Raw genomic sequence first — 27,024 nt, 5'->3', positions numbered from 1 at the left:
TTTTTTTTTTCTCATCTCAATCATCTTAATGAGCCTCAGGATAAAACTCTTACCAGATTCTTACTAAATTTGCCACTCTCATTTTCCATAATGGACAGGCAGGTGTAGGTTCCAAATCCATGCCTCTGCTTATCAGTTCACAGGGCCCAAGATGTGCACTTGCTCCTCAAACCTGGCTAAATCTTAACAAGTTCTTCATATCAGTTAATAACTTTCCCTAATCACTTTCAGACTTTCCCAGAAACATTTCTGACCTACCCAGGCACAGTCTGATTCTTATTCCTCTACTTCTATAATATAAATTAGTAACTAAAATGGACACGAATGGGCGAATTTAATTCAAATGACCATTGTATCTACTCTGTGGGCAAAAATCTCTTAAAAGAAATGGAGCAGCCTTCACAGTCTACAAAAGAGTCCAAAATGCAGTACCTGAACCATCTCAAAAATGACGGAACGATCTTGGTTCGTTTCCAAGGCAGACCATTCAACATCACAGTAATCCAAGCCTATGCCCCAACCACTAATGCTGAGGAAGCTGAACAATTCAAGACCTTCTAGAACTAAGACCAAAAAAAGATGTCCTTTTCATCATAGGGAACTGGAATGCAAAAGCAGGAAGTCAAGAAATACCCAGAATAACAGGCAAGTTTGGGCTTGGCGTACAAAATGAAGCAGGGAAAAGGCTAACAGAATTCTGTCAAGAGAACACACTGGTCATAGCCAACATCCTTTCCCAACAACCCAAGAGATGACTCTACACGTGAATATTACCAGACGGTCAATACCGAAATCAAATTGACTATATTCTTTGCAGCCTAAGATGGAGAAGCTCTATACAGGCTTCTATATCAGCTTCTATATCAGCAAAAACAAGATACGGAGCTGACTATGGCTCAGATCACGAGCTCCTTATTGCAAAATTCAAGCTTAAATTGAAGAAAGCAGGGAAAAATACTAGACCGCTCAATATGACCTAAATCAAATCCCTTATGATTATACAGTAGAGGTGATGAACAGATTCAGGGGATTAGATCTGGTAGACAGAGTGCCTGAAGAACTACGGACAGAGGTTCATAACACTGTACAGGAGGCAGTGACCAAAACTATTCCAAAGAAAAAGAAATGAAAGAAAGCATGATGATTGTCTGAGGAGGCCTTACAAATAGCTGAGAAAGGAAGAGAAGCAAAAGGCAAAGCAGAAAGGGAAAGATACACCCAACTGAATTCAGAGTTTCAGAGAATAGCAAGGAGAGATAAGAAAGCCTTCTTAAGTGAACAATGCAAAGAAATAGAGGAAAACAGTAGAATGGGAAAGACTAGAGATCTCTTCAAGAAAACTGGAGATACCCAGGGAACATTTCATGCAAAGACGGGCACACTAAAGGACAGAAACAGCAAGGACCTAACAGAAGCTGAAGCTATTAAGAAGAGATAGTAAGAAGACACAGAAGAACTATACAAAAAAGGTCTTAATGACCCAGATAACCATAACGGTGTGGTCACTCACCTAGAACCAGACATCCTAGAGTGTGAAGTCAAGTGGGCCTCAGGAAGCATTACTATAACCAAAGCTAGTGGAGATGATGGAATTCCAGCTGAGCTATTTCAAATCCTAAAAGACAATGTTGTTAAAATGCCACACTCAATATGCAAGCAAATTTGGAAAACTCAGTAATGGCCACGAGACTGGAAAAAGTCAGTTTTCATTCCAATCCCAAAGTAAGTCAAGGCTAGAATGTTCAAACTACCATACAATTGTACTCATTTTACATGCTAGCAAGGTAAATGGCAATCCACTCCAGTACTATTGCCTGGAAAATCCCATGGACAGAGGAGCCTGGTAGGCTACAGTCTATGGGGTCGCAAAGAGTCAGACACAACTGAGCAACTTCACTTTCACGATTTCAAGGTAATGCTCAAAAATCCTTCAAGCTAGGCTTCAACAGTATGTGAACTGAGAACTTCCAGGTGTACAAGCTAGATTCAGAAAAGGCAGAGTAGCCAGAGATCAAACTGCCAACATCCAATGGATCATAGAAAAGGCAAGAGAATTCCAGAAAAACATCTGTTTCACTGACTATACAAAAGCCTTTTACTATGTGGATCACACCAAACTATGAAAAATTCTTCAAGAGATAGGAATACCAGACCACCTTACCTGCTTTCTGAAAAGCCTGTATGCATGTCAAGAAGTAACAGTTAAAACCAGACATGGAACAATGGACTGGTTCAAAACTGGGAAAGGAAGTAAGTCAAGGCTGTATATTGTCACCCTGTTTATTTAACTTATATGATGAGTACCTCATGCTAAATACCGGGCTGGATGAAGCACAAGGTGGAATCAAGATTGCTGGGAGAAATATCAACAATCTCAGATATGCAGATGATACCACTTTAATGGCAGAAAGAGAAGAGGAACTACAGAGCCTCTTGATGAAGGTAAAAGAGGACAGTGAAAATGGTGGCTTAAAATCCAACATTAAAATAACTAAGATCATGGCCTCTGGTCCCATCACTTCATGGCAAATAGATGGGCAAACAGTGGCAGATTTTATTTTCTCAGGCTCCAAAACTTTTCACTGTGGATGATAACTACAGTCATGAAATTAAAAGACGCTTGCTCTTTGGAAGAAAAGCTACAACAAACCTAGACAGCGTATTAAAAAGCAGAGACATCACTTTGCCAACAAAGTGCATACTCAAAGCTATGGTTTTTCCAGTAGTCATGTACAGATGTGAAAGCTGGATGATAAAGAAGACTGAGCACTGAAGAATTGATGCTTTTGAATTGTGGTGCTGGAGAAACTCTTGAGCGTCCCTTTGACAGGAAGGAGATCAAACCAGTCAATCCTAAAGGAAATCAACCCTGTATATTTATTGGCAGGACTGATGCTAAAGCTGAAGCTCCAATACTTTGGCCATCTGATGCAAAAAGCTGACTCAGTGGAAAAGATCCTGATGCTGGGAAAGACTGAGGGCAGGAGAAAAGGGGAAAATAAAGGATGAGGTGGTTAGATGGCATCAGCGACTCAATGGACATGAGTTTGAGTAAACTCGGGGAGATAGTGAAAGACAGAGGAGCCTGGCATGCTGTGGTCCATAGAGTCGAAAAAGCTGGGCAGGCCTGAGCAGCTGACTGGACAACAACAACAACTTCTAAAATTTTCTGTGCATATCTCTGGTGCCTTCAGAACATAGTTGTTGTTAACGGGTCACTGGAGAAATTAGAGGAAATTAAAACACAGCTGGAGGCAAATGAAAATGAAAACACAATGATCTAAAATCCATGGGATGCAGCAAAAATATTTCTAAGAAGCAAATTTTCAGTGATACAAACCTACTTCACAAGACAGGAACTGAAGAAATCAGAGGAAATTAAAACACAGCTGGAGGCAAATGAAAATGAAAACACAATGATCTAAAATCCATGGGATGCAGCAAAAATATTTCTAAGAAGGAAGTTTATAGTGATACAAACCTACTTCACGAGACAGGAAAAACCTCAAGTAAACAATCTAACTTTACCCCTAAAGGAACTAGATAAAGAAGAACAAACAAAACCTAAAATTAGTAGAAGAGAAGAAATAATAAAGATAAGAACAGAAATAAATGAAATAAAGAAAAAAAAACACTAACGAAACTAAGAGTTATTCTTTGAAAAGATAAACAAAATCGATAAACTTTTAGCCAGACTCACCAAGAAAAAGAGTCCAAATCAATAAAATCAGAAATGAAAAAGAAGTCAAACTGACACCACAGAAATAGAAAGAATCATAAGTGAAAGTGAAGGCCACTCAGTCGTGTCTGACTCTTTGCGACCCCAAGGACTATATAGTCCATGGAATTCTCCAGGCCAGAATACTGGAGTGGGTAGCCGTTTCCTTCTTCACTGGATCTTCCCAACCCAGGGATCAAACTCAGGTCTCCCACATTGCTGGAGGGTTATTTACCAGCTGAGCCACCAGGGAAGCCCAAGAATACTGGAGTGGGTAGCCTATCCCTTCTCCAGCAGATCTTCCAGACCCAGGAATCAAACCGGGGTCTCATGCATTGCAGGAGGATTTCTTTACCACCTGACCTACTAAGGATCATAAGAGATTGCTACAAATAATTATATGCCAATAAAATGGACAACCTAGAAGAAATGGACAAATTCCTAGAAATGTACAATCTCCTAAGAGTGAATCAGGAAGAAACAGAAAATATGAATAGACCCGTTACTGAAATTGACTCAGTAATTAAAAAAAACCAAACCTTCCAAGAAGCAAAAGTTCAGAACCATAATGTCTCTACTAAAGATGAATTCTACCAAACTTTTAAAGAAGATTTAACATTCATCTTTCTCAAACTATTCCAAAAAACTGAAGAGGAAGAAACCCCTTTGAACTCATTCTATGAGGCCAGTATCACCCTGATATCAAAACCAGATAAAGATACCATGAAAATATAAAAATCATAGGCCAATATCACTGATGAACAGATACAAAAATCCTCAGAAAAAATCAGCAAATGGAATTCAACAATACATTACACATGTACACCATGATCAAGTGGGATTTATCCCAAGGATGCATGGATGGTTCAATGTCGGCAAATCAATCAATGCGATATACCACATTAATGAACTGAGAAGGAAAAATCATATGGTCATCTCAATAGATACAGAAAAAAGCTTGTGACAAATTTAACATTCATTTATGATTAAAACTCTCTAGAAAGTGGGCTTAGAGGGGATACACCTCAACATAATAAAGGCCATATATGACAATCCCACAGCTAACATCATACTCAATGGTGAGAAGCTGAAACATTTCCTTTAAGATCTCACCACTTTTATTCAACATAGTATTGGAAGTTCCAGCTATAGGAAGTCAGACAAGAAAAAGAAATTCAAATTAGAAAGGAAGAAGTAAAACTGTTAGTTTGAAGATGATATACATAGAAAATTCTAAATGAATTTGGTAAGTTCAAAAATTTGCAACTTTACCAATGAATCTGGTAACAATTGCAGGATATAAAATTAATACACAGATATCTGTTGCATTTCTACATACTACCAATGAACTATCAGAAAGAAAAAGTAAGAAAACAGTCCCATTTATAATTACATCAAAAAGAATAAAATACCTGGGGACAAATCAAACTAAGGAGCCAAAACACCTGTACTCAGAAATCTGTAAGACACTGATGAGAGAAACTGAAGACAACACAAACAAATGGAAAGGCACCATGCTCAGGGATTGCAAGAATTAAAATTGTTAAAATGATTATGCTACTCAAGGCAATCTGCAGATTCAATGCAATCCCAGTCAAGATACCAATGGCATTTTTCAAAGAACTAGGACAAATAATTCGAAAATTTGTATGCTGCTGCTGCTGCTAAGTCACTTCAGTCATGTCCGACTCTGTGCGACCCCATGACGGCAGCCCACCAGGCTCTGCTGTCCCTGGGATTCTCCAGGCAAAAACACTGGAGTGGGTTGCCATTTCCTTCTCCAGTGCATAAAAGTGAAAAGTGAAAGTGAAGTCGCTCAGTTGTGTCTGACTCTTAGCGACTCCATGGACTGAAGCCTACCAGGCTCCTCCATCCATGGGATTTTCCAGGCAAGAGTACCGGAATGGGTTGCCATTGCCTTCTCCACGAAAATTTGTATAGAAACACACACAAAAAAAACACGAAAAGTCACAACACAGAAAGAACAAGATTAAAAAATGGGCAGAGGACCTGACTAGACATGGAGAACAATATAAAGATTCTTCAAAAATAGAACTACAATACAATAGAGTAATTCTAGTCCTGTGTCTTTATCTGATGGAAATGAAGACATTAATTCAAAAGATATATTTACCCCACGTTCACTGAAGCATTATTTATAATAGCCAAGATATGATAGGTGAGTGGATAAAGAAGATGGTGTGTGTGTGCGTGTGTGTGCGTGTGTGTGATGGAATATTACTCAGCCAGGAAAAAGAAAGCAACCTTACCATTTGTGTCAACATGGTGGACCTAAAGAGTATTATGCTAAGTAAAATAAGTCAGACAAAGAAGACAAATATTGTATGATTTCACTTACGTATAATCTATAAAAACAAATGTAACAAAGCAGAAATAGAGTCACAGATACAGAGAACAAACAGGTAATTGGGGGAAGGGTAAGGAGAGAAATAGGTATAGATTAAGCAACAGAAACTTCCGGTTACAAAATAACTGAGTCCTAGATATGAAATGTACACTGTAGGGAATATAGTCAATAATTATGCATGGTGACAGATGATAACTAGACTTATGATCATTTTGAAATATCATTTTGAAATATTGATATTTAAATCACAGCGTTGTATACCAAAAACTAACATAGTATTGTAGGCTAACTATACTTCAAAAACAAACAAACTCATACAGAAAGAAATCAGATTTGTGGTGGAGGGAGAGGGAAATGAATGAAGGCAGTCAAGAAATATAAACTTCCAGTTATAAGTAAATACTAGACGTGTAATATATAGCATGATAAATACAATTGAAACTGATTAAAGTTGTTAAGAGTAAATCGTCAGAGTTCTCATCATGAGGAAAAAAATACATTTTTTTCTGTTTAAGTTTGTAACTGTATGAGATGATGGATGTTCACTAAGTATGGTAATCACTTCATGATGTTTGTAAGTCAAATCATTATATGCTATACACCTTAAATTTATGTAGTCTGAGAAGGCAATGGCACCCCACTCCAGTACTCTTGCCTGGAAAATCCCATGGACAGAGGAGCCTGGTGGGCTGCAGTCCATGGGGTCGCTAAGAGTTGGACAGGACTGAGCAAATACACCTTAAATTTATGTAGTACTGTGTGTCAATTGTGTCTCAATAAAACTGGAAGAAAAAATAATGTATCACCATCGGTGCATCAATTGTAACAAACGTGCCACACTAATGCACATGTTAATAATAGAGAAAACTGAGGCAGGGGAAGGAATACACTAGCATTCTCTGTACTTTCTGCTCAATTATTCTGTAAACTTAAAACCGCTTTAATAAAAATCTATTTTACGTGTGTATGTGTGTTAATCACCCAGTCGTGCCCGACTTTTGTAACCCCATGGACTGTAGCCTGCCTGAATCCTCTGTCCATGTAATTCTCCAGGGAAGAATACTGAAGAAATGGACTGGTTGCCATTTCCTTCTCCAGCGGATCTTCCCCACCCAGCGATCCAACCTGGGTTTCCTGCGTTGCACGCAGATTCTTTACCAGGGAAACCCCTATTTTTTAATATATACCCAATGGGTAAAAAATAGATGTTGAATGATTTGCTGAACAAGTAGGGGGTATGATTAGAGCAGAATAAATCCATGGGTTTGAAGAGTCGGAGAGGACTCAGCACGCGCTCGCTCGCGCGCGCGCTCTCTCTCTCTCTCTCTCTCTCACACACACACACACACACACACACACACACACACACACGAGTAACAGAGCTTCCCAGGTGGCTCTCTGCCAGTGTGGGAGACACAAGAGACATGGGTTCGATACCTGGATTGGGATGGATTGGAAGGATCCCCTGGAGTAGAAAATGGCAACTCAGTTCAAGATCGCCTGGAAAATTCCACCGGACAGAGGAACCTGGAAGGGTACAGTCCATGTAGTCCCAGTCCATGCGGTCCCAAAGAGTCAGACACGACTGAGCGACTACACACACACACACACACACACACACACACGTAATCGGAGACAAAGGAGGGGAATGGTACTGCATTTCGCAGAATTAAACCCGTTATGAAGTAAACGGAAACTGTCAATAATATCAGATATATAAATATATTCACGAAAATTACAGATTATAAAATTAAATGCCTGTCTTAGTCATTAGTTGCCAATATTTTGAGGAATAGGTTATTTGTACCCTATCTTTGTCCAAGCGATTTGCATATATTATGCAAATAAGTAGAACTACTCACAGAATGCCTCTGTTCCGTGATGCACTCCCCTGGACTCTTGGATTGGCCTGTCAATCTACCTTATTTGCATGACGTGATTTAATAAATGAAGGCCCCCGCCCCCTCATGCTTTCACCTCTCGCGAAGATAAGCGTGAGTTGGAGCTCTTCCCTGGTTACGTAAGCTCCGCCCTCCGGCAGCTAGTCCCTTCCGCCCAGTCTTCTAGCTCTATCTCCTTTGCGGATAGTACTATAGGCCTAGCATCGTTTCCTTCCACTCTTGGCGTCTCTACGTCTCTCCGTTCCCATCTTTCCACGAACGCACTACGCACGCTCCGCCTCTTTCTCCCCCTAGTCGTCGTGCAAATTCTGCGTCCCAACATCCAGGCCGACCGGCACCGCATTCCCGCCCCCTCTGCACGTCTCAACGGCCGACGCCGGGAGCCTGCCTCTTCAGCCAATCGGCGTCCTAGCGCCTATAAGTCCCTCCTCTTTATGCAAATAACTTATGTCAGCTTCGCACGCTCTGCTTTTTTTTTAAAAAAAGGACAGCCCTGGAAGTAAAGAGGGATAGGGTAGAAGGTGCCCCGCCCTTTATGCAAATAAAGGGGCGTGTCTAGGCGCGGAGAGAGGCAGGAGGGGGGGCACTCCCGGGGGCGGCGGTTGCCCGGATGGGCCGTTAGTCGGAGCCCAGCCGCGGAGTGAGCGAGGGAGACGGGAGGAGCCGAACCCGGCGCCATCCGCCGCCATCCGCCCCCGCCCCACCGCCATCCCACCCCGGGGAGGCGCCTAGGCCCCGGTCCCGGACCCCCGCGCACCCGGCCAGGTGAGTCTGGGCGAGCCGAATGCTAACGCCCTTTTCCGGCGCGGGAGCGGTGGTGGCGGCGGCAGCGGCGGCGGCGGCGGCGGGCCGGGGGGAGGAGAAGCTGCCATTAGCCGCCGCCATTTTGTCCTCCTGCTGCCGGGCCCTGCCTGCCCCTCCCCCTCCGATACTCCCACCCTGGGACCCGCATCTCTAGCCCGTCTCTGAGCCTATAACCTGCCCGTACCCACTCACCTTCTGGCTTCATGGGGAGACCTCCCCCCTGGCTCCTGGGCCATAACTCCCCACCCCCCTTGCGCTCCTGGACTATCACCCCTATTTATGGGTCCCCTTCCCTGCTGCCGCTCTGGAGTGGGCCGCGCCTGACTGTCCTGCTCTCCCAAGAGTCTTCTTTCCTCCATAGTGGACCCCTCCCATCACTCATCGCTAAGGTCTCCCTTTTTTGACGCCCCACTTCGCGTTCAGTCACTCCCACTCTGGAACCCTGCTTTTATCCCGCATCTGTGCTTTATACGTTCCTCATCTTCTCTGCTTTTTTCATTTCTCATCTTCCTTATCACCTTTCTATCCCAACTCCTCCTCTCTCCTGGGTCTCCTGACATTGCTTCCTTTAGTCTGCATCCTTTTCCTGCCATTCCCGCTTACGTGTATTATTTTCCACCGGCTTTCATAATTCTCTGTTATTTAGTTTTTTTTTTTTTCATTATTCTATCTCTGTTCCCTTCATAAATTTTCAAAGACTGGCCTTCTTAAACACCTCCAAAGCTACCCCCATCTCCTCATCTAATGTGGCTTAAAGTTCTTGATTTTAGTTGTCATCCTGGTCTTGTCTGGATATCTCACCAACTCCCTCTCTCTTTCCTTTACACCATTGTCTACAAACAAATGCCTGGTCACCCAGGAACACTAACCGATGTTGGAGAGTTTGGTCGGCTTGGGGAACAAGGAAAATCAGGGAAAGAAATGACTGCTGATGGGGGGTAGGAAAATGAAGTTGATTCCAGCCTTGGCCCCATGGTTACTTGGTGTTCTTGACGTGGATCCATAATGCTTTGTTTTACCCACGTGTATGTAGGGTAAACCAGAGCCCACCAGTATGCCATCTTCAGACAAACTTTTTTCCAGGAGCTGCGATGGGGGCAAGTGTAGGAAAAGATGGAATATTCAAAATACTTGTTTCTGTAGCTTGGGAATATGTAGTGCCCCAGTTGTTCCCTGAGGAATTCTCTGGCACCATCCCCCAGTCTGGCTGAGCAAGCTCATAAAATCCTTAAACTCCTGCATACCTTCCTGCAAAACTTTGCCGGATGGGAGGGAGACTGCAGGGACTAGAACCCAGGGCAAACTTAGGAAGCTGGTATCTAATGAGTAGGAGAGCTAAACCTCTCTTCCTTCCATGACGGATCTATATGCTTCTGGTTTTCTCTAGGGCTTGAACTTGTTTTTATTGTAGGTATCTGAAATGATTTTGATGGAGAGAGATTATTACTTGTGGGCGTAATGAGGTTGCAACCCTTTATAGATTGGCACAAAGGGGAGAGTGTTTATACTAGGAAGATACTGGATTTTTATTTGGGTTTCCTTGGCAAGGGGTGTCTGGGGGAAAGAGGAAATATGGCATTTGGGCTCTGTGAGGAAGATGGTTGCTTAAAGGAACTGGGGTGTTTGAATAGGCTAGAGGAAGAGGCATAAGAGGGCCATGTATCTGGGCCCCAGTAAGAATAAAAGGGAGCATCTAGGCTTCTATTGGGAGGCCCTTGGTGGAGCAGAGAGTGAAACACTTGGTGTCTGGTCACAGGTTCCGGCACGTTTTGGGGGAGGCGCCTGTAGGACCCAACGTACTCAATGAGCTTCCAGCGCAATGTCCGATCGCTCGGGGCCGACTGCCAAGGGGAAGGATGGAAAGAAGTATTCCTCGCTCAACCTGTTTGATACATATAAGGGCAAGTCCTTAGAGATCCAGAAACCCGCTGGTGAGGGTCCTGCACTGATGTTCCTAATTATTGGAGGATGAACATGAATGGGTCATGTATTTCAGAGCTCTTTGAAGGGAAACACCTGTAGTACATATATCAAAAGGTTAGAGGAACACTAAAGACTTTCCAGTTTTATCTTGGATCCTGTAGGGGACGTTGTGCTTTTGGTGAACACCAGCATCCTCCTACAAAGGCGTGTCTGTGGTTTCCTGTCTTTGGACACGTAAGAATTGGAGGCAAAGAAATGTGGACTTGGAGAAGTCTAGGGCCAGCTTGCTCCTTGCAGGCTCAAGATCAACCATCCCACATAGAATTACTGAGTGTAAAGCCCTTCAGCCTTCCTTGTTGATAGAATTTCAGAGACTGCCTAGGGCAAAGAGAGAGAAGCTTTCTAAGAGAAGACGTTGGGGATGTCTGTAAACGGGGCCTCGGGTAGGATGCTGTCAGATTTCCCTTTAGAGGCATTTTCCATTCTCTCTCCATCTTTTCTCCAGTTGCCCCTCGCCATGGCCTGCAGAGTCTCGGGAAAGTTGCCATTGCTCGGCGTATGCCACCCCCGGCCAACCTTCCAAGCCTGAAAGCCGAGAACAAAGGCAATGACCCCAATGTCTCATTAGTGCCGAAAGACGGAACAGGATGGGCAAGCAAACAGGAGCAGTCCGACCCCAAGAGGTGGGTGGAAACCTGGGGGATCTAGAGTTAGGAATATTTTAACTTTGAACTTCAGGATGAATTGGGGCTTGTACTAATGTGGCCAGATGAGAGTCAGAGGCAAAGAGGAAAGACCCTTTCCTGCATATTGCAGGACTCCTGTTAAATGACTAAGGAGTGGTACCTTTAATTTTTTGTCAGGTGTGAGGAAAGTTTGAAGAACAGATGACAGTCTATGCAAGCTTGATGAGCTTATGGTGTTTTGTCCTAAAACTTGTAAAAAGTAGTGAGAAGGCCTGGGTTTGGTTCCTGTCCTCCACCAGTTGGAGAAGCAGAGGAGCCGGTACCATCTCAGACTCTGAATAACCTTCCCACCTTACCATCCCTTCAGTTCCGATGCCTCAACCGCTCAGCAGCCGGAATCGCAGCCACTGCCGGCTTCACAGACGCCTGCCTCCAACCAATCGAAACGACCGCCAGCAGCCCCCGAGGTATCTGAAAAACTGGATGTTTTTTAGGGAGCAGGGGCAAGAATGGCTTGTAGCTCCTCATCATGTCACCATTATCTTTCTGCTTCCCCAGAACACTCCTTCGGTTCCAAGCGGGGTAAAGTCCTGGGCACAAGCCAGCGTCACCCATGGAGCACATGGAGATGGTGAGCACAAGGCTGTTTGAGGAGGTCTCTCTGGGCACCATAGTAGGCAGGAGTCCTGCACTATACCTTCAGCAAAGTGTTCTTGTAATCTTTTGGCAAAATTTTGGATCACATATTTGGTTTCTTGCAAAACACATGAGCAAGATTTGTTGCAGATTTATGTGAAAGTGAGAGGTGGGTATCCCCAAACTGATCTTGTTTCTTGAAGAATGAACACCTAATACATAGGGGGTGAGTTTGGAGGCAGAACTGGATCGGTACCTGTCAGAGCGTTACACTTTCACAGTGCATCCTCAGTAAAGATAGTTGTGTCTCTTGTGCCTCAACCCCAACAGGTGGAAGGGCATCAAGCCTACTGTCACGATTCTCTCGAGAGGAATTTCCGACCCTGCAGGCGGCTGGCGACCAGGACAAGGCTGCCAAGGAAAGGGAGTCTGCCGAACAGTTGTCTGGGCCCGGACCAAGCCTCCGCCCCCAAAGTGAGTGGCCACTATTAGTGAGTGAATGGGTTAGGAATCCACCTTTTGACCAGGATATTACCTTATTCCATTTCAGAGTGAAGTGCTGGCTTATTCATCTTTCTCCTCATCATTTTCAGCTATGTTCACTCTCTGTCTTTTCCAAAATACAGATTCTACAACTTGGAGGGACGGAGGTGGGCGTGGCCCTGATGAGCTGGAGGGCCCGGACTCCAAACTTCATCACGGCCATGATCCCCGGGGTGGACTGCAGCCTTCGGGCCCACCCCAGTTCCCTCCCTACCGCGGAATGATGCCGCCCTTCGTAAGTTAGGATATCTTCTTTTGGATTGATTGTGCTGGAAGCTAGAGTTAGGAGTTACAACTTAGTCTTTGGAGGGGACAGCTGGAAAGCAGAGGTCTGTGAGGGTGGGAGGATGAGAGGTTTAGGGCTGTGGTAGGCTGTTTGTCTGCTCCACTAAGCGGCTACTGTTGGGCTCTTTTGCAGATGTATCCCCCATATCTCCCGTTCCCTCCGCCCTATGGACCCCAGGGGCCTTATAGATACCCCACGCCCGATGGGCCCAGGTGAGTAATCTAGGTCTGGATTTGTGCTTGGAGACAGGGGAAGCCTGCTGAGGAGATGGTTTTCTAGCCAGGAGGCTCAGTTTGTGATTATTCAATTCAGCCTTCATTTATCTTCTCTCCTTTCCCTTTTCATACACAGCCGTTTCCCCCGTGTGGCAGGCCCCCGAGGGTCAGGGCCACCAATGCGTCTTGTAGAGCCTGTGGGTCGGCCTTCCATTCTTAAAGAAGATAATCTCAAAGAGTTTGACCAGTTGGACCAGGAGAATGATGATGGTTGGGCAGGTGAGTGGATGTTAAGGACCAAGTATTTTAGTTTTGTTTTGGGGGTTTGGTTTGGTTTGGGCCGCACTGTACAGCTTGTGGGGTCTTAGTTCCCTGACCAGGGATTGAACGCAGGCACTTGGCAATGAAAGTGTGGATTCCTAAGCACTGGACCGCTGGGGAATTCGCAAGTATTTCAGTTTTAAATAGCAAAATCTGATGAGAAAACAATGGTTCATTGTGGGAATAGACATTGAGGGATAGGGTAGATACCTGGAAGAAAGCCAAATCCTGGTGGAGAAGGAGTCAGAGGAGTGAAATTGACAGTCGTGGTGAATCTAGATGCCAGAGGGAAGAGGGCAGTTGGCCTTGGTAGCGCATCCAACCGTGTAGTGGTACTCAAGATGGGAGAGCAGAATGCTTGGGTTACCATGCTTCACTTTTCCCCTTAGGGGCCCACGAGGAGGTCGACTACACTGAGAAGCTCAAGTTCAGCGATGAGGAAGATGGACGAGACTCCGATGAGGAGGGACCTGAGGGCCAGTGAGTTTAGGGCTCTCTGGGGAGTGGAGGGGCTGTTTGTCTTATGGTAGTGTACTCTTAAAAGAGCTGGGTTGCAGCTGATTTTAATTCCACTGTTGGTCTCCTCACAGCAAGGAGTCCCAGTCAGCTGGTGGTGAGGAACGGCCCCCTGAAGCAGATGGCAAAAAGGGCAACTCCCCCGGCAGCGAACCACCCCCTCCCAAGACGGCCTGGGCAGAGACCTCTCGGCCTCCAGAGACAGAGCCGGGGCCTCCTGCCCCAAAGCCTCCCCCACCCCCACCCCACCGAGGCCCCGCCGGGAACTGGGGCCCCCCTGGGGACTACCCAGTGAGTGTCTACAATGAGGGGTTGAGAGGGTCGCTTTGGGGAGACTAGTTTCATCTGAGTAATCGAAGCAGCAGTAATAAGAGGAAGCTGGAGGGAGGGCCAAAAATGGGCTGCAGTAAGTGTAGAGCTGTGGAGCATATCTGAAAGGGTTTGGAACATCGTTGGTGTTAGGCGGGTTAGGGTGAAGAGAGAAATGCTAGTTAGGAAAAACAAGGACACCTGGGGTCTTTGGGTCTTGAAAAAGAAGAAAAAAGACTAGGATGATGAGTTTGTCCCTGCCATGAGAGGCCATCAGCCCCAAGGCCTGGTCTTTGTACCGGCAGCTAGAGACAGTTGATTAGTCTGTGAAAGAGATAGTAAGAAACATAGTAACTGACACCTCTGACCCTGCTGGGTCTGCCCACTGACAGGATCGCGGGGGCCCTCCCTGCAAGCCCCCAGCACCCGAAGACGAGGATGAGGCTTGGCGGCAGCGGCGAAAGCAGTCTTCGTCTGAAATCTCCCTGGCTGTGGAGAGGGCTCGGCGCCGGCGAGAGGAAGAGGAGCGGCGCATGCAAGAGGAGCGCAGGGCAGCCTGTGCCGAGAAACTCAAGCGACTTGATGAGAAGTTTGGGGCACCTGACAAGCGGCTCAAAGCAGAGCCTGCTGCACCACCTGCTACCCCTCCTGCTCCCGCTCCACCACCTGCAGTCCCCAAAGAACTCCCAACGCCTCCAGCTCCTCCACCGGCCCCTGTTCCAACACCTGAAAAAGAACCGGAAGAGTCGGCACAGCCCTCTCCTGCCCAGTCCACCCCCACTCCAGGTGTGGCTCTGGCTCCCACTGCAGTGAGTGGTGGGGGCAGTGCCAATAGCACCAGCAGTGGCAGCTTCGAAGCCAGTGCAGGTATGATGGAGGTGGTGATGGGTAGATCTTCTGTCTGCTTGGGGTTGAGGGTGCAGGTGGTAAGGATGTGAGTAAAGGAGATAAAAGGCAGTTTGGGTTCGTTGGACTGTCACTGGTATGGGTGAAATGGATCTTTTTGCTTCTGTGGACATCTGAGGGGAAAAGGTTTTCTTACCTGAGTTCCTGAATAAGTAGTAACCTAAAACCATTTCCCTATAGGCCTAGAGTGAAGCAGGCCGAAGGAAGTGTTACTTTTGATGATTTCATGGGAAATTAACGCCACCACCATTGGCTTTTGAGAGACCTTGAAGTGTTTTCATGGGTTTTAAATGGGATAGTCTTATTTCTAGAGGGGCTGCTAGAAGTGAGTGCTGAAATTATGGGGTGTTCATGGAATATCTGTTGGTGGACTAGATCGCTCTGATTATCTTTTTTTCAATGCAGTGGAACCTCAAGTGCCCTCAAAAGAGGGTCCTGAACCACCAGAAGAGGTTCCTTCCCCTGCCACACCCCCAGCCCCAAAGGCGGAACCCAAGGGTGATGGAGTTGGTCCCACCCGGCAGCCCCCCAGCCAAGGCTTGGGCTATCCCAAATATCAGAAATCATTGCCTCCTCGTTTCCAGCGGCAGCAGCAGGTGAAACTAAATTACTTCTCTTAAGGGCTGCTTCTCTGCTTGGTTTCAACATTTAGCCTATCTATAAGTTACTTCCTGGGTCCCTCTGCCAGTTCTGTCTCCGTTGTGTCACCTTAGTTTCTGTCTAGTCCAAGTGTCACATTGATGTGGGTTTTGTTTTTGCTAGTCCTGTGTTCTGGTTGGGCCTTTGATGCCTCTCACTCCTTTTGTCCTTCCCCAGGAGCAGCTGTTGAAGCAGCAACAGCAGCAGCAGTGGCAGCAGCATCAGCAGGGCTCTTCCCAGCCTACCCCAGTGCCCCCGTCACCACCGCAGCCTGTGACCATGGGGGCCGTGCCAGCTCCACAGGCTCCGCCCCCGCCCCCCAAGGCCCTATACCCAGGTGCTCTGGGCCGGCCCCCGCCCATGCCCCCTATGAACTTTGATCCCCGCTGGATGATGATTCCTCCTTATGTGGACCCTCGGCTCCTCCAAGGCCGGCCCCCTCTGGACTTCTACCCTCCTGGTGTGCATCCCTCTGGTAAGACACCATAGACGAGGTGGGGCGTCAGGGACCCCTTAGTCTTGGGAAGTAGGTATCCTTGTCTTGTTATGGGGATGAAGGGCAACCAATCAAGAGGGGAGCTTAGCACTCCCAAGATAGCTCTTTGTTGCAGGAGTCAAGTAGTAATGTCCACCTAAACCAAGATTCCCTTGGGTGGAGGGATTGAGAGATTGATCTGTAGGGAAGCTGAGTGGCTCACCATGTTTTAGGAGAGCAGGCACTGTCTCCCAGGAGATGGAAGCACTGACATTGACCGGACTGATGTGGAGGATTGAACTGGGGAGGTGCTTTGGGTCTGGAGGGCCTGTAACATAAAAAAGGATACTTTTTCTCATACTGTTTGGTTTTCTCAGGCCTAGTTCCCCGGGAGCGTTCAGACAGTGGGGGCTCAAGTTCAGAGCCATTTGAGCGCCATGCACCCCCCCTCTTACGGGATCGGGGCACCCCACCAGTGGATCCAAAATTGGCTTGGGTAGGAGATGTCTTCACCACCACACCTGCTGACCCCCGCCCACTTACTTCACCACTGCGCCAGGCTGCTGATGAGGATGAGAAGGGGATGAGGTGAGTGTGAGTAGAGAAATGGGAGGGTTTCTAGCAAACACACCTAGAATAGGTACTTTGGATTATCGGTGAAATGATAGGAATAAACATGAAAGGAGTGTTTGGGTCGTAGTAATAAAGCATTGTTTCCCCACCTAGTTCATTTTCCTCGTCTTGAGATACTTACTTCCATCTTTTCTGTCTCCCTCTTCAGGAGCGAGACCCCTCCAGTACCTCCCCCACCACCCTATCTGGCCAGTTATCCAGGCTTTCCTGAGAATGGAGCCCCTGGGCCCCCAATCCCTCGCTTTCCTCTGGAGGAGCCAGCTCCCCCAGGGCCCCGTCCACTCCCCTGGCCCCCAGGCAATGAGGAGGCAGCCAAGATGCAAGCTCCACCACCCAAGAAGGAAACCCCCAAGGAGGAGGCTCCACAGCTGACAGGGCCAGAAACTGGTCGAAAGCCTTCCCGAGGAATTGGAGGCCAAGGCCCCCCACCACCTCGCAGAGAGAGCCGCACGGAGACCCGCTGGGGCCCACGCCCAGGCAGCAGTCGTCGTGGGATCCCTCCAGAGGAGTCAGGGGCCCCTCCCCGCCGGGCTGGGCCGATAAAGAAACCCCCACCGCCTGCGAAAGTTGAAGAGCTACCCCCCAACCCCAAGCCCCTTGAACAGGGGGATGAAACCCCCAAGGCTCCAAAGCCAGACCCGTTGAAGACAGCGAAGGGAAAGATAGGTGGCCCCAAGGAGACCCCACCCAGTGGGAATCTTTCCCCTGCCCCAAGGCTTCGGAGGGACTATTCCTATGAAAGAGTGGGTCCTACCTCGTGCCGGGGTCGGGGCCGAGGGGAGTATTTTGCCAGAGGGAGGGGTTTTCGGGGGACCTATGGGGGACGGGGGCGGGGAGCCCGAAGCCGGGAGTTCCGCAGTTACCGAGAGTTTCGAGGAGATGATGGACGTGGAGGTGGGACAGGGGGACCAAACCATCCTCCCCGAGGCCGCACTGCCAGCGAGACACGGAGTGAGGGCTCGGAGTATGAAGAGATCCCCAAGCGGCGCCGGCAGCGGGGCTCAGAGACAGGCAGTGAGACCCACGAGAGTGACCTGGCCCCCTCAGACAAGGAGGCCCCCACTACCAAGGAAGGAGTACTTACGCAGGTCCCTCTTGCTCCCCCATCATCAGGAGCACCTCCTTCACCAGCCCCCGCCCGCTTTTCCACTGCCCGAGGTGGGCGAGTCTTCACTCCCAGAGGGGTGCCATCCCGTCGGGGACGAGGGGGTGGGCGGCCCCCTCCCCCCATTTGCCCGGGCTGGAGCCCCCCAACCAAGTCCCTGGCTCCAAAGAAGCCTCCAACAGGTCCTATGCCACCAAGCAAGGAGTCTCTGAAAGAGAAGCTGACTCCGGGGCCTCTGTGCCCTATGGCCCGAGGAGGCAGCAGTGGAGGCAACAATGGAGGCATGGGTGTGGAAGACGGGGAGCGGCCCAGAAGGAGGCGACACGGGAGGGCTCAGCAGCAGGACAAACCACCTCGTTTCCGGAGACTGAAACAGGAACGAGAGAACGCTGCCAGAGGGGCTGAGGGCAAGCCCTCTTCCCTAGCTCCTCCAGCCTCTACACCTGGGTCAGAAGAGGCCCTCACAACAGTAGCAGTGCCCCCACCACCTCGCCGGGCAGCAGCCAAGTCTCCTGATCTGTCAAACCAGAACTCGGACCAAGCCAACGAGGAGTGGGAGACGGCCTCTGAGAGCAGCGACTTTGCCAGCGAGCGGCGGGGGGACAAGGAAGCTCCGCCACCAGCACTGCTGACCCCCAAAGCTGTGGGGACTCATGGAGGGAGTGGAGGTGGTGCTGGACCAGGCATCTCAACCATGTCCCGTGGAGATCTGAGCCAGAGAGCCAAGGATTTGAGCAAGAGGAGCTTTTCAAGTCAGCGACCCGGCATGGAGAGGCAGAACCGGCGCCCAGGCCCAAGCAGCAAGTCTGGCGGCGGTGGCGGCAGCAGTGGAGGAGGTGGTGGGGGTCCTGGGGGGAGGGCCGGCCCAGGGCGAGGGGACAAGAGGAGCTGGCCCTCTCCCAAGAACCGAAGGTGGGTACGGGCAGGTGGTTCAGTTTATTCTTTTGAATTGTTAGGTTGGGGGAGGGGAGAAAACCTGTTAGAGAAGTCAGGTTGGATGCAGTGGAGTTGGAGGTCAGTGCATGGGGTGAGCTGTTAGGCACCAGGCCCTCTGTGTTAGGTGAAGTGGCTGGAGAGTGGTGGACGGCATCGGAAGCACCCGTGTTCCTTGCTTTCCTTTGTGCACCTGTACGAGTAAAAGTTCCTTAGAAGTGTGGGGAAACAAGGATTCCCTGGCGGTCCCAAGGTTAGGACTCTGCGCTTTCACTGTCCGGGCTCAGGTTTGATCCCTGGTTAGGGGACCAAGATCCCAGGAGTTGTATAGTGTGGCCAGAAAAAAAGTGCTCCAGAAACACCTGGATTTTAGCACAGAGAACAGGTTGAAGATGAACAGGTGGAAGAGAGTTGTAAGGAAAACAGTAACAGTTTCGTAAATACTGGAGCTGATTCTTTGTTCTCTTCAGCCGTCCCCCAGAGGAGCGTCCCCCAGGGCTCCCTCTGCCTCCCCCGCCCCCCAGCAGTTCTGCGGTCTTCCGCTTGGACCAAGTTATCCACAGCAACCCTGCTGGCATCCAGCAGGCTCTGGCTCAGCTCAGCAGCCGCCAAGGAAGTGCAGCTGCGCCAGTGGGGCACCCAAGGCCCAAGCCTGGGCCGCCCCAAGCCCCTCAAGGCCCCTCTCCTCGGCCCCCCACCCGGTATGACCCTCAGAGGGCCAACAATGACGACGTCAATTCAGGTAAGCTGGAGGAGCTAAGGGTTCCCAGGGCGTTGAAGGGGGAAGTGTGTGGCCCGGGAGTCCTGGTGCTAGGTGTCTGTACTGAGGGTGGTAGAATTGGGAGGTGGAGTACAGAGGGCAAAGCTCAGTTTGGTGATAGTCAAGGCAGACGCTGATGAATTTCCCCTTCTCCCCAGACCCCCATTTCGAGGAGCCAGGGCCGATGGTGAGGGGGGTGAGCGGGACGCCCCGGGACTCTGCTGGAGTTAATCCCTTCCCCCCCAAACGGCGAGAGCGGCCACCTAGGAAACCAGAGCTGCTGCAGGAGGTGAGGGACTGGGTTGAAGTGTTTCACTGCTCTCACTTTTGAAAGCTCTAATTTCATGTTTTCTCCACTCTTTTTCCTATATCTGCTATTGTGTTTTCACCCCATATTCTGAGCGTTGGTCACTGCTTATTTCTCGTTATCTCCCGTTTTGCCCCACACGTGTGGTTCTATGTCTTACTTGCTTGCATTGCCCAGTTCCCATCTCATTCATGTTTTGTTTTTGGACTCTCATTTTTAGGAATCACTGCCACCTTCTCATAGCTCTGGATTTTTGGGCCCCAAACCCGAGGGCTCAGGCCCTCAGGGGGAGTCCAGAGATGCAGGAACAGAGGCCCTGACCCCTCACATCTGGAATCGTTTACATACTGGTGAGTTCAGCTGAAAAGGAAGGACAATGTTAGAGGACTTAGAGCAAGGTGGACCATAGAACTGTCTTCTCTCACTTCTGTGTGTTGGTGCTTTTCCCAGCCACTAGCCGAAAGAGTTACCAGTCTGGCTCCATGGAGCCTTGGATGGAACCCCTGAGTCCTTTTGAGGACGTGGCTGGCACAGAGGTGAGAGAGTAGGGGGGAGTGTCTGAGCTGGGATGTTGTTTAATACCGGCCCTACTTGCCCAACTGTCCTGGGATGAGTGTGGGGCTGTTCGTCACATGGTCGTCTACTTTCTATAGTTTGTCTGTGTGTACCTCATTCAGGTATTGGGGTGCTTCCTGCTCTGACTTAACTCCTTCTCCACTCCTCTCAGATGAGTCAGTCTGACAGTGGGGTGGACCTGAGTGGGGATTCTCAGGTGTCATCAGGTCCCTGCAGCCAGCGAAGTTCCCCTGATGGAGGACTCAAGGGGTCAGCAGAGGGGCCCCCCAAGCGACCTGGAGGCCCCTCACCCCTGAATGCTGTTCCTGGTGAGGGTCCACCTGGCTCTGAACCCTCTGAACCTCCTAGGAGACGGCCACCTGCCCCCCATGATGGGGACAGAAAGGTAAACAACCAAGAAAGGATAAGAAGAATGTTTCTGGGACTTCGGCTTTGCTTTTGTCTCCCCTTTCTTCTGCCTGTGTGTGCTGATTTGAGCTTCCTTTTCCTCCCCCTACCCCTACTTCACTGTGTTGCCCCACTTAGGAGCTGCCCCGGGAGCAGCCTCTGCCCCCTGGGCCCATTGGCACAGAACGACTGCAGCGTACAGACCGAGGCCCAGAGCCTGGCTCCCTCCGGCCGTCCCATCGACCTGGTCCTCCAGTCCAGTTTGGTACCAATGATAAGGTCTGCGTGGACTGGATCGGGGTGTCTTGGCTTGGGTGGAGAGAGGGGAAGGACTGGAAGTGGGGGAGGACACGTGTCTGAATCATGGACCATCTCCCCTGCCTCATGATCACAGGACTCAGACTTGTGCCTGGTTGTGAGAGAGAGTTTAAAAGCAGAGAAGGAGTTAACAGCATCAGTTACTGAGGTAAGTGGGAGAGTGAGGTTTTGAGGACAGGCTTTGGACACCTGGAGGAGAGTCTGGGAGTGACCTGGGCATCCAGGCTGCATAGATGGCCCTCTTGACAAGGCTTCTCCTTCCTAGGCCATTCCCATGGCCCGAGACTGGGAGCTGCTCCCCAGTGCTTCTGCCTCAGCTGAGCCACAATCCAAGAACCTGGCTTCTGGGCACTGTGGCCCCGAGACCAGCTCCTCAGGCCAGCGCTTGTACCCTGAGATCTTCTATGGCAGCCCTGGGCCTCCCAGTTCTCAGGTAGGTCTTGCTTCCTATTCAAGGACCCCTCTCTGTCTGCTGTCCCCTAAAATCAAGCCTTTCCTATTTGCAGTTTTTAAAATTTCTCTTCCTGCTTTGCTGTAGTTAGTGGGGTGGGTGAGTTTTTCTTGACCAGGAAAACGAGCTGTTCCATTCTTGCTCTCCTGCAGGTCTCAGGAGGAGCCATAGACTCTCAATTACATCCCAACAGTGGAGGCTTCCGTCCTGGGACACCCTCACTGCACTCTTACAGGTAAGACTTATCTCAGAAGGACATGGAACTGTGTTCAGGGAAAGAGAGAAGGGGAAGACACTTCTAGGGTACCTGGAGGGTGGTGGACTTCCACTTCAGACTAAAGGAGTTGACTGGTTCCTGATACCTCTCCCCCGCCTTGGCCCAATTTCCCTCCAGATCACAGCCCCTGTACCTCCCCACGGGCCCAGCCCCGCCCTCGGCACTGCTCTCAGGGGTAGCTGTCAAGGGCCAGTTTCTGGATTTCTCCGCACTGCAAGCAACAGAGCTGGGGAAGCTGCCGGCTGGAGGGGTTCTCTACCCTCCACCTTCCTTCCTCTACTCTCCAGCCTTCTGCCCTAGCCCTCTGCCAGACCCACCCTTGCTTCAGGTGAGAGGCGGGCGGATGCTGGGCTTAGGGGTAGGAGTGGGGTGCTTGGGAGTTGACATTGTCCTCCCTGTTCCCCAACAGGTGCGACAGGATCTGCCATCCCCCTCAGATTTTTATTCTGCTCCTCTGCAGCCTGGTGGCCAAAGTGGCTTCCTCCCCTCAGGAGCCCCTGCCCAGCAGGTACTTTTTATTTTCCCAGTCCCCTTTGTGCGCTTTGCCTTCCAACTCCAGCGTTTTTTGTTACTTGTTTGGACTCTTCCTGGTTTTCTGACATTCCTCCCTGCCCCCAACACACACTGCCCTGTTTCTCATTACAGATGCTTCTGCCCATGGTGGACTCGCAGCTGCCTGTGGTGAACTTTGGCTCCCTGCCACCGGCACCACCTCCTGCCCCACCCCCTCTCTCTCTGTTACCTGTGGGCCCTCCTCTGCAGCCCCCCAGTCTGGCTGTGCGGCCCCCACCTGCTCCTGCTACTCGGGTGCTGCCTTCACCTGCCAGGCCCTTCGGCCCTAGCTTGGGGCGAGCAGAGGTAAGGTACAGGAGCTGAAGTGCTAGGGAACCCCAAGACTCAGGGGTAAGGATTCAGTATCAGGATGAAGACGTGGAGAGGCAGGACGCTCATGAGTCTTTTTTCCTTCAGTTGCACCCAGTAGAACTGAAGCCGTTCCAGGATTATCGAAAACTGAATAGCAACCTTGGGGGACCTGGGTCATCACGGACTCCCCCATCTGGAAGGCAAGAGAAGGGAATGGGGAGAAGCCATCCCCAAGGATTTACTTTCTTTGGGGACCAGAGGGGGGTCTGAAGGTTGCCTCAAATATCCTTTCTCCAGGTCTTTCTCTGGCCTCAATTCCCGTCTCAAGGCCCCACCTTCGACCTATAGCGGAGTCTTCCGCACACAGCGCATCGACCTCTACCAGCAGGTGAAGGAGAAATCCCTGTAGGCACAAGTCCGAGTTGAGTTTCCTCCTGAGTTCCCACCCTTCCATCCCTGACCTCCCTGATTGACTTAATTCTTCCACATGTGCCTGCCCCCCAGGCCTCCCCACCAGATGCCCTGCGCTGGATGCCGAAACCTTGGGAGCGGACAGGGCCACCTTCTCGAGAAGGGCCATCCCGAAGGGCAGAGGAGCCTGGGTCCAGAGGGGACAAGGAGCCTGGATTGCCCCCACCCCGCTGAGGGAGTTCCCTTTGCCCCCCACCCCCCGGGGCTTGTATATAGATTATAAATATATATAAGGGGGAAAGGGGTGGGTGGGGAAGGGTTGTCAGGCTGGTGCCTTGCTTCCCCTCCTCTCCCCTCCCCTCATCCCCTATCCCTGGGGCCGTTTGTTAAAAAAGAATAAAAGGATTAAAAAAAATTCCAAATGATTTGGGGGATGGGTTGGTTGGTTGCAGTCTCTTATGTCATATTCAGTGCCCAAGTGATCTGTAGAGTGGTTTCAGTTAGGCAAATATTTGTTACTTTACCTCGGTGACCACTTTTAATCACCTCAAAACAAGTGTTATCTTAGAAGTTTCATGGGCCAAGAATTAGGTTTTGTTTTTTGTGCCAGTGAGGTTGGTTTGTACCTGACAGCTGGGTCGGTCCTATAGAGCTTTGCTTGCATATATGGGGCCATGGTGGGACATCTGGATGGTAGAATGCCATTAGATTGTCAACCAGTGTCTTTACATGGCTTCTCCAGCAAGATATTCTGAGTCATCAGGCCTCTCACGTCCCTGAGCCAGCATTCCAGAGGTCTTGGCAGACGCTGCAAAGGTTATGATTTGGCCCTAGGTTTCTGCCAGGTTTTGTTTGTCAGCACCAAGCTAGCTAAAGGAGGGGCATGACAACTGCTTCTAAAAAGAAATAGTGGACAGCCCATAGCCACACATCACTTTGGTCCTGTCTGCAAACCAGAAGTGTCTTTTTAGTCAGACTCTGATAGGAACAGTGGGTGAACAGTGGGCTCCTTGAACTGGGTAGACCAGTTCCACCATAGTCAAAGTTGGCTGAGTTACCCTGGTACCACTGCATGCTGGTAAAGCCAAGACTTATATAGGTCTGCAGCTACTTGGCAATTAAGTGGGTTTTTTTACTGTTTTGAGAGTCCTATCCTAGCATGCACCTGAGCAGGTTTCTTTCATTGCTTTTGAAGCATTCCTTGAAAATGGCCAACGCTACAACAGGATACTGCTCATCTGTTCATGGTAAAATGTTAAAAGCTGTCTAGTATAGCTGGGTTGCTGAAAATTATGAAACCAACTTCATAGAAGATTAAAGCATTTAGACTATTTAATGAAGACAATTTACAGACAGAGAGCCAGGAAAATCTGACTTTTTATTTCTTAAATACTGTAAAGGAAGAAGGGGGGGAAATGGTCCCCTGATGATGGAGGGCCATGGAGCTAGGGATCATCAGCAAAGGCCCTGTGGGCATTCGGGAAGCGCTGGGGGCTGTAGTTGGGGTCTTCCTGCAGTCGCTTTTGTATGTCAGCCCGGAGCTAGAGAAAGCAAAGGAGGTTGGAGTGGCACAGGCGCAGACCCTAAGACCCCAGCAAGCACATGAGCCATCCCTTAGGAGGTACTGTTTCCCCCACCAGCCGTATACTGTCCAGGAACCCAGTAATAGCATCACTGAGGCTTCCCAGACGCCTCCAGGAAAACATTGTAAAACCAAGTGGTAGTCCCAGACTCACCAGTTCACCTCTGAAGGGATCCAGGGAAGAGGGACCCTAGCCCAACCCCTCCCACTAGACCATCCCTATGCTGCTTCAAGGTGGGGGCACCTGCTGCCTGTAGCTCTCCTGAACCTCTGGTGCCTCCAGGTCCCGGCTCAGGCTCTCGGGGCTCGTCAGGGGCCGAGCTCCGGCTGCCTTAGCTGCCCGGCTCACGGCCTCTGAGAGAAGCAGCTGGGGGCCCTCACCCTGCATCGTCTGGGGGACAGGGGGTTGAGAGGGAAAAGAGGATCAAGGTCAGATCCAGTGCCACCACCCAGCTCACCCTCTGCATGAGTCAACCACTGAGCCTCCATGCTAGTGGAGAGAACAGAGACAGTCCGTGTGTAGTTTTGTCCGTCTCTGACCAAAAATGGCATTTGAATGTGCTGGACTTGGTCTCCAAAGCAAGAGAGAGAGGATGGGTCAAGCCATCCAGCATTCTCAGCTAGTCCACAAGAGGATGCCTGCCTTAAGATAGATGTGCCCTAGTCAAACAGGGTTTGGGCAATTGTGGAGTGACAAGACTGCTGGCAAACAGCAATGCAAAGGTCCCAGAAGGGTTTCCTTGTCAATTAAACAAGGGGACTAAAAACCAGGATGAATTCCTGTCTCTAGTTTGATTCTAAGCACAACAGGGGAAATCGGATACAGAGGGATCCTCAGCGAAGAGGCAAACCAACCTTGCGTCTCTTGGCAGGCATACCACTGAGGTAGGCATCGCTCAGGGGGGGCTGCGGTTTCACTTTCCGCTGGCTCTGAATGTCCTGCTGGATAATAGGGACCCATTCCTGGGGAGGGAAGGATAATGAGAAAGTAGCAATCGCCACAGCCTTCAGCTGCCTTAACCCACCAATCCCCTCCTGACACTCACTGGGGGGACTGCAGCTGCCCAAGGTTCTGTCTCAGCAGAAGCTCCATCCTGTTCGTCTCGGGAGCCCCCCTCAGGAGCAGGAGGTGGGCCTCGGGACATGGCCTCTTCTGCTGTAGTTCCAGGGGCCGGGGAAGCATTCTCCCGCTGGGAGTCAGACAGTGGGAAGACCCAGGCTTCAGATTTCTCAGCCTCCAGCCCTTCCGCCCAGCCCTCCACTCCACGTTAGCTGGCTCCTCAACCTCTCCCTGGTACCTGAGGCTCAGGGGAAGTTCTCTCTGATCCCTGAACTTCCATTGGCTCCTCAGGAAGTGTCTGTGAGAGGGGGCAGAGAAGGAGACCACCACAAAAGGCCCTCTCAGATCTCTCTGGTTCCCTCAAGTCCCCTAAGCCCACAGTCCAAGAGGATCCTCTTACCTGAGGGGGATCCCCAACCCTGCGAACGTATCTGAGAATGGCATCAGGGCCTACAGGCATGTGTTCCAGTACCACCTGCAGCCTCAGTCCCATCATAGTGGTCAGCCAGCTCACCAAGGACGGATTCACTCCATGAGACATGCGACGCTGGGGGAAGAAAGCAGACTTGAAACACAAAACCCTCAACTGGCCTTTGAAAGGCACCAAAGCACAAAGGGGGGCAGTTTGGAGGAAAAAAAATTGCAGGATACCAAAACCTGAGAAAAAGCAAAAGGCTGGGGATCTGGGACTGAGTAATGCTTACAATTCGGCCATTGATGACAGCAGCAAGCTCCATCTGCTGTCCCCCCAAGCAGTGCAGGTTCAGGGCCAAGCATTCAAACAGGCCCTGGTTACACAGCTCCAGCAGTCGGGCCCCAAATCCACTGTCTGTGGGCAACACAGAAGGACAGAATGCTGGTACCTGGCAGCCCTGAGCATCCAACGTGCCCCCTCACTCTGGCTCAGCCAGCCCCTGACCTGTGCAGTGCATCACATGAGCAGCAATGCTGTTAAATTGCTCTTGGAGAAATTCCAGGTTTGTTCGGATGATGTCCACACCTGGCTGAACTTGCACCAAAGACTGAGAGAGAAGACACAAGAAGACCCCCAAATCAGAAACCCAGACAGACTGGGAGTCAGGGAAGCAGCAGCTGGAACAACAGCCACCCTGAC

At 49.8% G+C, this 27,024-nt stretch overlaps 3 protein-coding genes and 1 non-coding gene across 16 annotated transcripts in view; 2 read left to right on the top strand and 2 right to left on the bottom strand.

Moving 5' to 3' along the window:
* The window catches only part of NCR3 (natural cytotoxicity triggering receptor 3), a 32,835-nt gene extending 24,528 nt beyond the window's left edge, over positions 1–8,307 (bottom strand). The window contains exons 1-2 of one of the 2 annotated variants that reach the window (XM_070778217.1): positions 7,949–8,307; positions 7,524–7,613 (exon numbers count right to left, since the gene is read on the bottom strand). The gene's annotated coding sequence lies outside the window, so the exon portion shown is untranslated. The remainder of the gene's footprint in view (positions 1–7,523; positions 7,614–7,948) is intronic. The other variant, XM_070778216.1, reaches the window with a different exon arrangement.
* Positions 8,308–8,572: 265 nt separating this feature from the next.
* Positions 8,573–26,932, top strand: PRRC2A (proline rich coiled-coil 2A). The gene is made up of 31 exons (XM_019985442.2): positions 8,573–8,752; positions 10,548–10,722; positions 11,220–11,397; positions 11,768–11,867; positions 11,959–12,031; positions 12,367–12,510; positions 12,663–12,814; positions 12,998–13,077; positions 13,217–13,359; positions 13,791–13,881; positions 13,992–14,208; positions 14,619–15,093; positions 15,538–15,728; positions 15,949–16,246; positions 16,624–16,834; positions 17,028–18,896; positions 19,388–19,659; positions 19,836–19,966; positions 20,205–20,334; positions 20,435–20,520; positions 20,712–20,945; positions 21,086–21,226; positions 21,342–21,413; positions 21,531–21,698; positions 21,869–21,951; positions 22,111–22,321; positions 22,403–22,501; positions 22,639–22,851; positions 22,963–23,057; positions 23,155–23,245; positions 23,362–26,932. The coding sequence occupies exons 2-31, from the start codon at positions 10,611–10,613 to the stop codon at positions 23,500–23,502; spliced, it is 6,501 nt and encodes a 2,166-aa protein (XP_019841001.2). The 5' UTR covers positions 8,573–8,752; positions 10,548–10,610; the 3' UTR covers positions 23,503–26,932.
* On the top strand, positions 10,906–11,036 carry LOC139179171 (small nucleolar RNA SNORA38). The gene has a single exon (XR_011563597.1). It is a non-coding gene; the product is annotated as a small nucleolar RNA SNORA38 (small nucleolar RNA).
* BAG6 (BAG cochaperone 6) overlaps positions 24,628–27,024 on the bottom strand; it is an 11,217-nt gene continuing 8,820 nt past the window's right edge. For 8 of the 12 annotated variants that reach the window (XM_070778193.1, XM_019985444.2, XM_019985448.2 and 5 more), the window contains 8 exons: positions 26,830–26,932; positions 26,615–26,739; positions 26,311–26,457; positions 26,149–26,208; positions 25,897–26,040; positions 25,706–25,813; positions 25,095–25,241; positions 24,628–24,809 (listed from right to left, as the gene is read on the bottom strand). In XM_070778193.1, coding sequence (XP_070634294.1) covers positions 24,714–24,809; positions 25,095–25,241; positions 25,706–25,813; positions 25,897–26,040; positions 26,149–26,208; positions 26,311–26,457; positions 26,615–26,739; positions 26,830–26,932 — 930 coding nt within the window. In that variant the 3' untranslated portion in view covers positions 24,628–24,713. The remainder of the gene's footprint in view (positions 24,810–25,094; positions 25,242–25,705; positions 25,814–25,896; positions 26,041–26,148; positions 26,209–26,310; positions 26,458–26,614; positions 26,740–26,829; positions 26,933–27,024) is intronic. The other 4 variants (XM_070778195.1, XM_070778198.1, XM_070778200.1 and 1 more) reach the window with 1 other exon arrangement.

This window comes from Bos indicus, chromosome 23, assembly GCF_029378745.1.
Source record: "Bos indicus isolate NIAB-ARS_2022 breed Sahiwal x Tharparkar chromosome 23, NIAB-ARS_B.indTharparkar_mat_pri_1.0, whole genome shotgun sequence".
In the NCBI taxonomy this organism is placed as follows: Eukaryota; Metazoa; Chordata; class Mammalia; order Artiodactyla; family Bovidae; genus Bos; species Bos indicus.
The sequence above is the reverse complement of the archived record's forward strand: the minus strand, read 5'-3'. Positions and strand labels throughout refer to the sequence as shown.